The sequence below is a fragment of the Patagioenas fasciata genome, chromosome 24, assembly GCF_037038585.1.
Source record: "Patagioenas fasciata isolate bPatFas1 chromosome 24, bPatFas1.hap1, whole genome shotgun sequence".
In the NCBI taxonomy this organism is placed as follows: domain Eukaryota; kingdom Metazoa; phylum Chordata; class Aves; order Columbiformes; family Columbidae; genus Patagioenas; species Patagioenas fasciata.
The window spans coordinates 7,141,084-7,155,069 of NC_092543.1; the positions used below are offsets into that span (position 1 = coordinate 7,141,084).

Below are 13,986 nucleotides of genomic sequence, written 5' to 3' on the forward strand. Positions count from 1 at the left end.
CGTTTGCTCGTTCTCATAACCGAGGGATTGTGCAGCTTTCGATTTGCGATGTGGGTTGGGGGGGTGTCGTTGGTTTTATGTGGTTGGTTGGTTTGTTTTGTGTGTTTTCTTTGTTCCCCCCCACCTCGGCTCAGAAGTCCCCAGGTAATCACTGATGCAGCCTGGGAACCAAATTACTGGGCCTTTGTACGCTGAACAATGAATAATGTGGCTGAACTGAGCCATTCCTGACAGATTCCGCTTTTCTTCCTCCTTGGATCCTTCAAAGGAGGAGATGGGCATTGTGGTCCTTTCTGACCTTAAAATCTATGGATTCAGGAGGGAAAAATAAATCTATATATAATGTTTCTAGGTGTAATCCAGGAAATTGGCCTGAGTCCTAGTTTTCCTGGGCAGTGACAAAGGATTATTTCATGAGCTTGGTGGGCACGGGATGAGGGACCTGAATACACGGTTTTCTGTCCATGGGATTCTTTCTCGATCTGCACTGCTGGCGTGGCCATTTCTGCAATAGCTTTTGCCAAGTTGAATTCTGATCTATTGATTTGGAGCATGTAACATTCCATGCTCTTGAGGCAAATGTTACTATGGTCCTTCTTGATTCAGTAGGGTTTGCGGAGCTCACGTCGTCCTCTGGCTTGTAACAGGACGTGCATTCCGGTGCTTGGGGGCCGTTCAGAACAGACAATCCAGGCACGTTTGATTAGTGTTACGTGTGAGCTCCAAAGAGTGCATCATGGAGCTGCAACAGCAGACCTGAGGGGTGAGAGATGTTTATTGTAGGAGGAAGCAGCCACCTCTAGCACGTGTTATTGTGGTGGATTGCGGTTGGTTCGTCTTTGGTTTTAGTACCATCTTGGTAACAGGATGAACAGGGGAATGTTCAGTTCTCTGCATTTGTTGGCACTAAAGAATCACAGAAAGGGGTTGAAGGGCCCTGGAAAGCTCACCCAGTGCAATCCCCCATGGAGCAGGAACACCCAGCTGAGGTTCCACAGGAAGGGGTCCAGGCGGGTTTGAATGTCTGCAGAGAAGGAGACTCCACAACCTCCCTGGGCAGCCTGGGCCAGGCTCTGACACCCTCACCAGGAACAAGTTTCTTCTCAAATTTAAGTGGAACCTGTCGGGGTTTTCTCCTGCAGCCCGGGTCTGCTCCGTGTGCTTCGCAGCTCCCGCCCAGCTCGGCTGAGCCGCTCCCTCTGGCGGCCGCGGCGCCGCACGCTGCGGTTCAGCCGCGCGGGGGCTGTAGGGGTGAATTCCACACTGCCAGCGGAGGTCGTGTGTGTTTGTTTCAGAATGCAAGCTAGGTACTTGATTTACCTTTTACTGTTCGTTCAAACAAATAAACCAAGTAGATATTTTTTTTTTCCCTTGGAATAAAAATGTTTCAATAACTGCTTTGATCTCTGCTGAAAGAACTTCTGGTGCACATGTGAAATGCATTTTATAGGCTGTAAGTTTCTGAGACCTTTTCTAAAGAGGTTGTTGTTTGGTCCTTACTGATGTTTTGCAGGCTTGCGGGGGAGATGTGGCTTCATGGAGAAGGTTTTTGGTGTTTCTTCATTTCACCTCTAACAATTAGCACAAGAACTTAAGTGTAGAATGTAGCAATTAGTGTAGGGTCCTTAGCAGAGAACTCCGGCGTGGGTTTTTCTGGTGTTACAGTGGTGCAAGGCAGTCGTTTGGGCGAGATTTGCATCCATCCTTTGCAGCTGAGATCTAGAAAGGTTATTGTTTATGTGATAGATCGAAAGGCCTCCCAGTGCTGGGTGTAGACTGTGGTGAAACAGTAGTTCCCGCACAAAGATGCTTGTTTTCTTTATCTCGCCTCATTTCAGTGGTGGAGTAATTGCTTCTGTCTGTCTGTCTGTCCGCCCAGCTCCCTCCATGAGCCAGGTCCCGTGTCTCTTTGTCCATCCCTGGAGATATCCATGGGGGTATGTAGGTCCTATGGCAGGTTCTGGATGGGAAGCAAGAAGTGCTTGGACCCCAAGACCTGGCCTTACTGCAGGGAGGGACACACAGACGGCTGCTGTGGCTTTCAAAGCAGATTGGTAATGGGAATTATTGATCACCTCTGACAATTTCATTGTATCCATTTAGGTTTTATGTAGGACATCATTCTGAAAGCTTCATCCCTGCAGTCTCTGGAGGGCTGTTTTTGCACCTTGCTGCTCAGCTGTTTCTCATTCTGAAATGAATGCAAGAATTGGATGTGTTGAGACCGACCCGTGTTAATTTTTGACTCATGTTGCTGGTGATTTTTGCAGAGCTGTGGGTCTGGGTGAGGTCAGGAGGTGCTGTAAAAACAAATGTTGGTTCTTGACAGCAGGCAGAATGTTGTATCTGGGAGATTCAGACACTTGCACATCTCGCTGCTCCCTGGGGGCTTCTTATAGTAAAGAGCAATTAATAATGGTAACAATCATTCTAAAAGGGTTTTTAGTGGCATGTTATCTTTTTCTATCTTTAATCATGGCAACACAATGATCGGTTTATTATTTCAGCAAGCGTCTACGTGGATTACTTTGTGTGTGTCTTTGTTTGAGAATGTTTTCGTTGCTCTTGTATTCTCAGAGGACATTTGTCTTGTGCATTTTCTGTTCTGTGTATCGTATAACAGTGGTGGGTTTTCTATGCTATTATTTGTCGTGAAGCAGAAGGCCCGTGGAAGGAAAGGTATTGAGCAGGGAATCCTCAGGTGGCCCGAAGGTTTTTGCCCTCACGTATCGCTGAAACCAGCTTGAGTAGAACACTCCAGCTGATCCTCCAGCCCTACCCTCCCTGCTGTCTTTTGGGGTGTTGTTCCAAGCTAAAGTTCTCATACGAACATTTTAAATAGCGGCAAAATGTGGGAAAGCTACTAGAGCAGCCCTGATAGCTGCCGTGTGCGAGGTGTGTGTGACACAGAGGTACAGTGTCCCCGGTTGCGTTGGATCCAGCAGGACAAGCTAAGAGAAGAACACAGTGCCGGAGAACAGACACAGGTTGTGAGACGGTGAAGTCCGTTTTGCGCTGACATCAGATGGATTCCAGTAAGAGGCGGTAAAGAGTTAATTCACATGTGTGTGGCTCAGATGTACATGCAGAGATAGGGGAGCATCAGAATAGACTTGGAGGTTTGGGGTGTTCTGCTGTATCTTAGACTTAAGGTAAATAACTTGTTTCTATACATCCAAATAACGCTGTGCTGAATGGTTGGCCAATCATTCTCCATTCATTGCTAGTCGGATGTTTAGTTATATTACCGCTAATTTCAAGATTTGCCGTCAGACTGCCAGCAATTATTGCTGAGAGCCAGCTGAATTTTCCCCAGTAACTGTAAGGTATCTGATAACTGCTCTCGTTTGGACGTAGGCTGGGTCAGTTGTTTATTCAGATGGAGTCACCAGCCACTAAATAAAACCATAAGCCAGCTTCATTAAGAAAACCACAGGCCTCTCACATGGTTGCAGTGATGATGATGCTTGCAAACTCGCTTCTCCTGCTGATTCTATTCTAGTGAGGGTATAAAGTTGAGGCAGGGCAGAGCCGTTCCTTGGGCAAAATCAATGGAGGAGGAAGGTGAGCAGCTGGCATTGCTATGGAAACAAATACCGCATCCCAGAAGAGCCTTGGGGTGGTGCAGGGAGTAACAACAGCCTGCTGGGGTTGTGCAGGACACGCGGGGACCTCATTGCTGTGACAGTGAACTTCACAGGCCAAATGGTTCAGGTCCTGTCGAGAGGTTCTGGAGGAGTCAGAGAACAAAACAATGTGAATGCAGCCAAATGCAAAGTAAGATGAAAATAAAAGGATTGTGGCTTGACCAGGCTGATTTTGCTTCGCTAGGGTTATAGATTTGTGCTTACATTTTGGTCAGTGGCTTTGGTAGAGCTGCAGTGGCTCTTGCACAGATTAGTTAGCCCTATTTTGTAAAGCCTTTATGGTTTTAATGCAAGGCTGCCTCTTTGTAATCTTAGTGATTAGCTGTGGGTTAGGCCAGGTTTTCAGAATTTACAACCTCCACCTGTTATTTTCCTTTCCATCAAACCTACCGTAGCAGAGAGTTCATTTTTTATGGGCTATTTTATGTGTGCAATATAAATTATATGTGCTGAGCACTTGATGCCAGAAGCCACTGCTGTGACTGAAGTCATTTAACTCCAGCCAGAGACCAATGTACTGAGGAGGTGTAAGTTAAAGTGCAGTCCTGGACAAATAAAGGTAACCAACTTTTATGCATATTTATGCCTTGGCCTAAGTCATCTTTTCTTTCCTGTATTTGGGCTCAGAGTAGTGAAAGGAAAGTTATTTAACTAAAGTTATTAACTAAAGACGCTTTGCATTTGTGACATTGTGTGGATGCTTCCATGTTCCCGTTAGAGCAGCCTCTGGCCATACCAGCTTCTGACTTCTGACGGCCTCTGGGCGACAGAAGGGTGACTGGAATTCAGTGCATCCCAGGCATGATCCTGCCGTTAAATTCGGGTTCTCCACACCGCTATTGCAATGTGCTGGTTTGACCCAAATTGCTGTTGTGACACAGCTTGTCTGTTTTGCGATAGAAACCTGAAATCATGTGCTCATTGAGGGAATAAAGCATTTTTGTCTTGATGTTACAGTTAATTTCAAGAGATCAGCTTAGTCCTAGTTGTAAGGTTCATGCTGGAGATGGGGTCATCTGCTGGTAGAAATCCCTTTTCTCGGGCCAGGTTTGATGGGTCTCTGGTTCTGTTTGAAATTGGTGAGCGTTACCTGCTATTTGCATTCGTATAAGATGTGATGGTGTGTATCTGAGTTCATGGCAGTTTGAAAATATGAAGTAAAGGTAAGAGATTTTCCGCCTGCCCGTTCTCATGCAACGTTACAGGCCTGGGGTGGCTTACAGGAGATGATGGGCTGTGAGATGAAGAGCTCTGTTTTATCCCACCTGATTTGGGGTTACAACACAGAGAAGGCATTCGAATCTGAAGAGGCTGTTTGGCCTGGTAGTGAATACAGGCGAAGAGAACCCCGATGTCTCTCTCGTTTCCAAAGCCGATGTTATTGCGAGACTGCCGCGCTTGTAGGGACCGAGAGGGACCGAGTCCGGAACTCTGCCAGCTCTCTTCGTTTCTGAGGAGCAAATGCTCAGCTGAAATGTTCTTTGACTTGCGTAACTTAGGAGTTACAGAGATTCAGAAGAGAAATACAACAAGAATGGAGGCAGCGGTTGCAGATACCCAAGGAGAAGAGCATCAGCATTCACTGAATTAACTGGCTGGCGATGCTAACTATAACCCCTTAACAAATGGGATTGTCCCAGTAAAAATCAAACTAGGCGTCCTATGTTTTTGAAAGCTGAGATAACTGTGGAAAAGACCCCAAGCGACCCAGAGCTGTGCCGTGTCCTTCCTCGTGAATGAAGTTGCTCATGTTTGCTATGGTGAATTCTCGCTGCGTTTCCAGGAGACTTCCCAGAGGACGATATATGAAACGTTTTCTTGCCGCCTGGCAATTGGGTTTCTGTTTATCCTGTCGCTCACAGCTGATGCTGTAGGACATTTGGATACACCGAGGTGGCCAAGGGCAGGTTTGGTTGGTTGAATATTCTATTTGTTTCTTCCCTGGGATCACCGCTTTTTTAGCTGCTTGGAGCTTGTGTAAACTACTCATCTTCTATATGTTGCAGTGCCTGAATGAGGAGAGCCGCTAATTTATTGCCTGTAATTTGACATCAGTCTGACAACTATGTAGTTAAAATAGTAATGCAGCAGCAGTAACCAAGCTCATTTCGCTCTTGCCTGAAGGCATTTTCACTCCTGCGCTTGTGGAGCAAGTAGGCCAGTGTATTAGTATATTACACTTCTTAATCCTTTGGTTTCTGTTTCCATTGTATTAGTGCTTTAGGTTTTATCCAAGGGAAAGATGTCATAACGGTGCTAGCAGTCCCAACCATTTTCTGAAGCTCTGGAGGTTCTGTCAATGTGGTAGTTCCAAAAGGTCTTCGGTTAACACACTACTTTAGGTGTTATTACAGCCTACTCACACATTACAGTGGTGTTCCCAGAAGCACTGGGTTTGTTTAGATGTTTCTGGGCATTTGGTGAGTTACTGACCGTCTGCCCTGCGCCGGGGCTTTGTCCTCGCTGTGTGGGTGGCTGGGCTGGCTTTGTTCACCATCACCGGGGACTCGTACGAGTGAGCGGTGTCGGGGTTTCCAGGGGCGCTGGGCTGGCTCTGCTCTCGTCGGAAAGCGCTCCGGTTCCCCTCGTGTGGCAGGGATGCTGTAACCGAAGGAGCTGCGATGCACCGATGCTTAGCACGCTTTACACGCTGCTTCTGGCCGCCCCTGTGCGTTTCAGCAAGGAACACGCTCCATAGACACTCTCACTCTACCGTGTGAAGTTTCCGCTGTTAACATGACGTGGGTTTAGTTGACTTCCCCCACAGTGTAGGTCCAAACCACTTGTGTGCCAAGATTCTGCCAGGGTGAATTTTTATAGCCAAGCTACAAATCCTAGAGACTACAAGTTTATAAAGTAGATGCTGACACAGCACATCCCATACAGCAAGAGCACTGCAGTGCATCCAGAAAAGATTACAGATGTGCATCTCTGGACTTCATTGGGTGTAAGCCAAATCGAGTCCTGGTGTAACACTGCTGACTTTGCTCATGTTACACTTGCACTCTGTCTGGCCCTCTGGCACTAACAAGACTTGAGTGGATATCTCTCTCTTCGAATGGTATGCAATCTTTCATACCCTCCTCCTGTTTTCTTAGGGCTGGCTTTGATTATGCTCTGTGTAAGCAGGGCTTAACCCAGGCCTGATAAGGCTTTTGAAGTGTCCTCCTCTCTGGGGTAAATAAAGAAATTTGAGCAGAAGACGTGCGTTCCTTATTTTTCAGATGAAAAGTGTCTGGTTTTGGCAGACACTGGTACAGGCAACTAATAGGATTTTTTTAATGTTGTGTCGTGCAAAACCAGCGATGCTGTGTGAGTCCTGAGTACGCTCTTTGGCCACCGAGGGAGCCGAGCCTATTAAGTGATGCTGTGTTTGAATGTGAAGTGCCAGGTCACTGCTGGAAGGAGCTGTGGAGAGGAGCTCTTGTATTCCAGATGCAAAGAAGATTACAGAAACATGTAAACAGAGAGGCCAGATGTTGAGGTCACCCAGCGTAAGCTGTGCAGATTCCTGAGTGCGGCACGGAGAACAGAGCCGCGTTAACCACGGCGTCTCCGAGATGGAGCAGGAAGGTGGATGTGTGGATGTGCAGCCGGAGCACACGCTGCCCACAATCAGAGCTCCCCCTGCTTTTTGTGAGAGCCACGGCTGTCCCAGTCGTTCAGAAACCTGTGGTTGGGAGCACCGTGCTGAGCTGGAAGTGAGACAGGGTGGTGGGCAGGGGCCGTGCCCTGTGCTGCCTGCGTGCGCTGTGTTCAGCAGCGGGGCGCAGAGCATCCTCCTGCACACCAGCTGCGTTGGGAAGCGCTCCGGTTCCCCTCGTGTGGCAGGGATGCTGTAACCAAAGGAGCTGGGATACACCAATGCTCAACACGCTTTACACGCTGCTTCTGGCTGCTCCTGTGCGTTTCCCTCACAGCCCCTGGGCCACCAGTCTGTGGTTCTGGGGCTTTTTGGTGTGGTGTGTTCCCTTTTGTTGTGTGTTTTCTTTTAATAATTTCTGGGGTTTTTGCTGTATGTTTGCTCGTGTGTGTTTGGTCTTGTGTGTGCTTTAGTTTGTCGGTTTGGTTTCATTTTTAGGTGGTTCTCCTCCAAATGTCGCTTTGGTTACGTCTTTCTCTTTGCATTTTACCGTGACGCTACAGTAAGCTGCTGTTTGCTCCCTCTCTGCATCTTCCTGTGCTGATATTCCCCCAAGGTACCACCAATCCCCTCCTCTGATTCATGGCAGAATTACCGAGCGGTTACCATGGCAACGGGGAGGAATTGGATCTGCAGCCCAGCTGAGATCAATCCCAGCCTCCTACTCCTGAGCAGTCAGCGTATTTTTAATAAAGTGACTGTGTACGGGCGGCATGGCTTTGTCTTGTTAAGCCTTTGTTGTATATTAAATCCTGAGGGCTTTCACTATAATCTGCTGAACTCACGAGCTTTACAAATCCCGCCCTGTGGGCACTGGAGCCAGTAGATATCTTTTCCTGATCAATTTTGTTTATTTCTGGAATTTGGTAGGCACTGCGGAGTTCAATTGGGGAACCATTGCTGGAAGCGAAGGAAATTAAAGGCGCAGCCTTTAAGAAGTAAAACTGGGGTTGTGCATTTAAAACTCATTTTGTCCATATCTTTGTTTGCCAAAAGGCGATGCATTTTCTCTTCGCTTCAGTTGCGTGTTGCAGAGGAACGGAATCCAGAGGAGAGCAGCGCCCGGGTTGCAGCACCTCCCGGTTTGCTGGGTGCGGGCTGCGCTGGAGCCGAATGCGGAGAGAGGGGCAGGCTGCTCCGCATGGGCAAGCGCACCCTGCCGTAGGCTCCTGCCCGCTTATTTCAGCCACAGAGAAATGGCAGACTTGTCATGTAGCACGTGCCGCACATAACAATTCATGCTGTGAAGTCAAAAGGATTTAGTTCGTTCTTTATTCCTGAAGCTCAAATCAGAACCTCGAGGGTCAGCGGCGGAGTGGCAGGAGGCTGGAGGAGTAATGGTTCTATGGGGGAGGAAGGCTGGGGGGTGAACTCGCATTTATCCTAGGGAACCATGAGGGATTTAACCCCCCAGTAAATTTGCATTGGTGCAGGTGTGCAGTGAAGCGTGTTCAGTGCGTTCTGTTTGCGTGGCCCCAGACGCGTCTGGAACAGCAGAGCGCGCGTTCCCTTCCCGCTGCGTGGGGAAGGGCGGCTGCAGCTCACCGTGCTTCCTTCGCACCCCGCTTCGCTTGGCCCCTTTGGATTCAGACAGACGTGGAACCAATACCGGCAATTAACACACTTTCCTCTGCTTTAAGTGGCAAGTTATTTACTTAACAGGTAAAGCCTGCTGTGTTAGCCTCAGCCTTAGCCCAGCAGGGACACATCCTCCCTGCCTCTTACCAAAATTATGCCTTAATTTGAGCTCATTTCTTTTGTTGAAATGCAAAACTAATTATATTTAACTACGGATGAACAGGAAGTTGCATTAGCGGAGTTTTTCAGATCAGTAGGGAGTTATTCAGCATTATTTGGGGGCTGGGGAACTTTGCAACCAGATAAAAGATATGGGGGAGGGCAGAGCTATAAAAAGTGTTATTGTGTGATGATGAAGAGGCCTTTTAATGCAGTTATTATGTGATGCTAAAAAGGCCTTTATTGCTCCAAGTTGGAAGTGGAATACAAATGAGCTCCCAGTCTCTATTAAATGAAGAGTGGGAAAAATAGTCTCAGTTTCCCTGAACTGCCAAGCAAAAATAACAATTAAGTAGTGATTAAAATCCGTAGCAGTTCTGGGTTGGTTAGCTTGATCGTACACTAAGCAATAAAGTCTAACAAGTAGGGAGCGGTTGTTTGTGTCATTTTAAGGCATAGTCCCTTGTTATGATCAACCCGTTTATCCAGGTTTTGAGGTCAGCAGATGGTTTTGCTGATAAAGGTTGGGTGAAACAATTCGGGTTGAATTCTCCCCGGTGTAAAATAGGTACAGATGAGCTCGATGCGAATAATTCAGAGGAAGGTGTCTTGTCAGATGGTCCCTGGTTTCCAGAAGCCGTCCTGAGTGTCCCTGCTGAGGGTGCTGGACCAGCAGAGCAGGTGATGTGGGATTCTGCCCTGCACGTGTCCAGCTGGCAGGTGGTGGTGCTGCTACGGGGACAGGGAGGGACGGCAGCACGGAAACCACGGCTCAGGGTGGCTCTGCGCTTGGAGGAAAACGGTGTTGGTGCCTGTCGAGATACTTCATGTGACCTTAACGTCCTAAGTTACAAAGGGGTTGGGACAGATGCACGGATAATTCTGTAAGGCTCTGTGGGAGTGCTCCTGATAAGATGGATGGGTTGCTATAGGAGCCCTCTGTGTTTAGAGGGTAATCAAAGTACTGGATAGCATTTTGGAAGCCGCTGCTAAGGATCCCCCACTTCTGTCACCTTGGCAGTAGGATCAACGTGTAGCTCTGTGTTGGTGTAGAACACTCACACTGTCAGTCATGGGGACTGGAAGGCTGGCAAAGCTTTTTCTGTTGAAGACCACGATAGCCTGACCATGTTCTGTGTGCTCCTTTCTTTTCCAGCCTCGCTACAAGTGGACATTGTTCCAAGCCAGGGGGAGATCAGTGTTGGAGAGTCCAAGTTCTTCCTATGTCAAGGTGAGTGGTGGCTTATGGCACCAGTTGTCTCGGTTTGCTGGGAAGCTCGATCTGTGTGCTAACTCTGGGATAGAAACGCCAGTGCCAGGTCTAGCTCAAGACCTCCTCTTTCTGTCTTATATACCCCTGTGGTTTATAAGACTGAGCAGCAAAGGCAACACGAGCTGTTTACTGGAAACAATAAATGTGTTTTCCCTTAAGAGCTGACGACAGAAAGCAGCTCCGGATAAACAGGTGTTAAAATGAAAAAGCAGGTACTGAAGTGTTGTCTCTAAGCTTGAGCAATAGGCACAGCAATGGCACCGCGCATCATGCCACGAGTCTTTGATCTGAGTTTAGAATTAAGCCTGTTGTTCTTCCAAATCATTTCTGCAATCAGCTGCTAACAGCAGTGATGGGAGTGCTGGGTGACTTGAGAGCTGCTACCTCTGCTACTAAGGATTTTAATGCTGCTAGAAACCTGCATTTCTGGTGGCACTGTTTCCTGTCTGCTTGCTTCTCAGGTACCAGAAGCCCTTTCCCTGGGTCAGTCTCCTGCATAGCGCTACTGCTTGTATTTAATTCCCTCTGTGCAACTTTTTCGGGGCACTCATTTGAATTTACGCTGTTTTCTTTTCTTGTCCCCAGTGGCAGGGGAGGCCAAATACAAAGACATCTCCTGGTTTTCCCCTAACGGTGAGAAGCTGACGCCGAACCAACAGCGAATCTCAGTGGTGCGAAATGATGACTTCTCCTCCACTCTCACCATCTACAACGCCAACATCGATGATGCTGGCATCTATAAATGCATTGTCAGCAGCGCGGAGGAGGGAGACTCTGAGGCCACCGTCAACGTGAAGATTTTCCGTAAGAGAGCGTCCCTGAGGCTGTTTTCTGTTCCACCTTGTGCATGTATGAGGCAAGATTAGGGAGGAAGCCGTTCCCAGAAAAGGCCGGTTCTAAAGGGGAAAAAGGAGGGTGAAAAGAAAGAGGATGCTAAGGAGATGCAGCCTTCTCCTTTCTTGCTTTGAGGGGAAGGTGGGAACTGGGACCTTGGCCTGACCGGGCATTGCCAGCACATCTAGTGCTTAAATTCTTCTGAAAGACAGACCAAGGGGTAGAAGGAGAAGACTCCAGCGCATCGTAAATGTCTGGGAGGAGTAAGCAGAGAGAGCAACTCTTGTGGATGATGGACATGCTGTGAGATAAGACTACTGTTCAGTAAGGAGGATTGCACGTTCAGAAGGGTTATAATAAGCCATCGACATGTTGTCCAGCAGAGCCACGCCAGCAGCTCCTCCCCTTCCTTCTGGGAAGCTGAGCAGCCCCAAGTTCCCGTTTTCTCTTGGCAGTATGGGCAGTCAGTGAGCCGGGCGGGGGTTGGCTTGGTCACTGGGAGCTGGGGAGGCAGGGCTGGAAAATGGGGTTTCTGTGGTGCGGTGCACTGACCCAGGCACACCTGCGTCCTCCCCTCGGGAACACGAGGGGCTCTAGAGGACACGTCCTTCGGGGCTTCTTTGCCTTCCTCGGGCTCAAGGAGCACGGCTCGAGGTGCCCCGAGAAAGCTGCAGTGACTCTCATTCCCTTGTTTGCAGAAAAGCTGATGTTCAAGAACGCTCCCACTCCTCAGGAATTCAAGGAAGGAGACGATGCCGTGATTGTGTGCGATGTGGTCAGCTCACTGCCTCCTACGATCATCTGGAAGCACAAAGGCAGGGACGTTATCCTAAAGAAAGATGGTAAGGCACAAGAGGTGTCTTGGTGTTGACCATTCGGGGGTCAAATGTCCATCTCCCATCAGGGCTCAGATAAGGCTCATGCAGGGGGTTGAGGAGAACAAAACGGTGGTGATCACAAGGGAGGAGAGAAGCAATTTGTACCTAACACTAGGTCTTAGGATGTGAACGTAGTTATTTGAGGTGCTGTGGTTTGGCCACGGCAGGACAGTAATGTTCCCACAGACATGGCCACCAGGCTTTGACTCAGTTACAGCAGCATCTCCATCAAATGAGGGGAAGGAAATTTTGTTACGCCGAGCCTTGTCTCAACCCAGAAATGACAAGGAGAGAAGTACCTGTTACCTGCGGTGGCCGTTCCTGGGGATCCTTGGATGAACCTTCCTTTTGTCTTTTCTAGTTCGATTTATAGTCCTGTCCAACAACTACCTGCAGATCCGGGGAATCAAGAAAACGGACGAAGGGACGTACCGCTGCGAGGGGCGCATCCTGGCTCGCGGGGAGATCAACTTCAAAGACATTCAGGTCATCGTGAACGGTGAGCGGCTTAGAGTGGCGCTGCTGTGGGGCAGCGCGTGCAGCACCTGGAAATGGTGCTTCAGCTTCACAGCCACAATTTGCCATTAGCTTACTAATCTTTTTCTGCTGTATCGAACAAAAACGTCCATGAAATCGACTGTTTACCTATGTCAAGAGAAACCTTAAGTGTCTCGTGACTTAGAGCGAGGTATTGATCTTGTTTGGACTCGCAAGTGGTTTTGTCCACAATACTGATTTTCTGTGCATCTCCCCACGCCCTGCCCGTCCCTCCCTGTGCTGGTTGCTCTGGAGGGCTCCTGCGTCAGACCTGGGGTTGAAACCTGCAGGTGATGGCATAAGGGTTTGAGTTACCAGCGTGCATTGCAGAGATGTACAGGGAGCCTTCCAGGGCTCACTCGTGCTCGCGTCCTCTGTCCTTTCTAACTGGGTTGTGGATTTCTTCTCTTCCAGTGCCTCCTTCGGTGCGTGCCAGGCAGAGCACCATGAATGCCACTGCCAACCTCAGCCAGTCTGTCACCTTAGCGTGCGATGCCGATGGCTTTCCTGAGCCAACCGTGACGTGGACAAAGTAAGATGCTGTGTTCCGTGTCCCGATTGTGTGTGAGCATGGATGTTTCCACCGAGGCCTGGAAAACCAGGCTGGAGGAAAAGCATCATTTTAACTGGAATGAGATAAATTGATGTTTCTTGCAGGAGGGAGAATGGCCTCAAAACCAGATCGCAGTTAGCTTCTGTTGAGCGATAACCCCGGTGGGTGGCTAAAACACCACACTCGCTACCTGCCCCCCGAGTGGGATGGGGAAGAGAATCAGAAGAGTAAAACCCAAAAACTCATCAGTTGAAATAAAGACGGTTTAATAGATAAAGCAGAAGCTGTAATGCAAGCTAAAGCATCATTGTGTTATCAACCCTGTTTTGGTCACAAGCCCAAAACATAGCACCGTGCGAGCTGTTATAAAGGAAATTAACTCTATCCCAGGCAAATTCAATACAGCTTCCTTAAAATCAAGAATAACAGTAACAATAGCATTTTTCCCCCTGTCCCATGGCATCCTTTGTCAAGGTGTAAATAGAGCTGGAGCTTTGTGCTGACCAGACCTGTCCTGCGGGTCAGTGTGGTATCGCCTGTTGCTCTGGTGAGGAAACTTGGGCAGAAGTGGATGCTGTAGGTTGCTTTTGCACCAGGACATCTGCACCTGAAGGCTTTCTCTTCATTTCACCAGGTGTAAGTCTCACTGTCAGGTGGCAATGCAGACTTCAGGTGCACTGTTCCTGGAATTGTGCAGCCTTTGGTGACCGTTACGAGGACAAGTTGTAGTGTTGGAACAGCTGATGACAACTTGGAATACTGCCTTGACACGCAAGGACGTAAGCTGCCTTCAGTGGTGCCTATAGCTCTTGCGTATAGGCTGTGATGTGTGTCAGGAGGTGAAAGGTTCAGCTGCCAAGAGCCCTAAGGCAGGAGGGATCAGG

The 13,986-nt window shown here is 48.6% G+C and overlaps 1 protein-coding gene across 11 annotated transcripts in view; it reads left to right on the top strand.

The window, feature by feature from the left end:
- Positions 1-13,986, top strand: part of NCAM1 (neural cell adhesion molecule 1) — a 77,950-nt gene that overhangs the window by 24,681 nt on the left and 39,283 nt on the right. For all 11 annotated transcript variants that reach the window (XM_065855587.2, XM_071798791.1, XM_065855581.2 and 8 more), the window contains exons 2-6: positions 10,184-10,258; positions 10,886-11,104; positions 11,833-11,976; positions 12,374-12,511; positions 12,964-13,081. In XM_065855587.2, the coding sequence (XP_065711659.1) occupies positions 10,184-10,258; positions 10,886-11,104; positions 11,833-11,976; positions 12,374-12,511; positions 12,964-13,081 (694 nt within the window). The remainder of the gene's footprint in view (positions 1-10,183; positions 10,259-10,885; positions 11,105-11,832; positions 11,977-12,373; positions 12,512-12,963; positions 13,082-13,986) is intronic.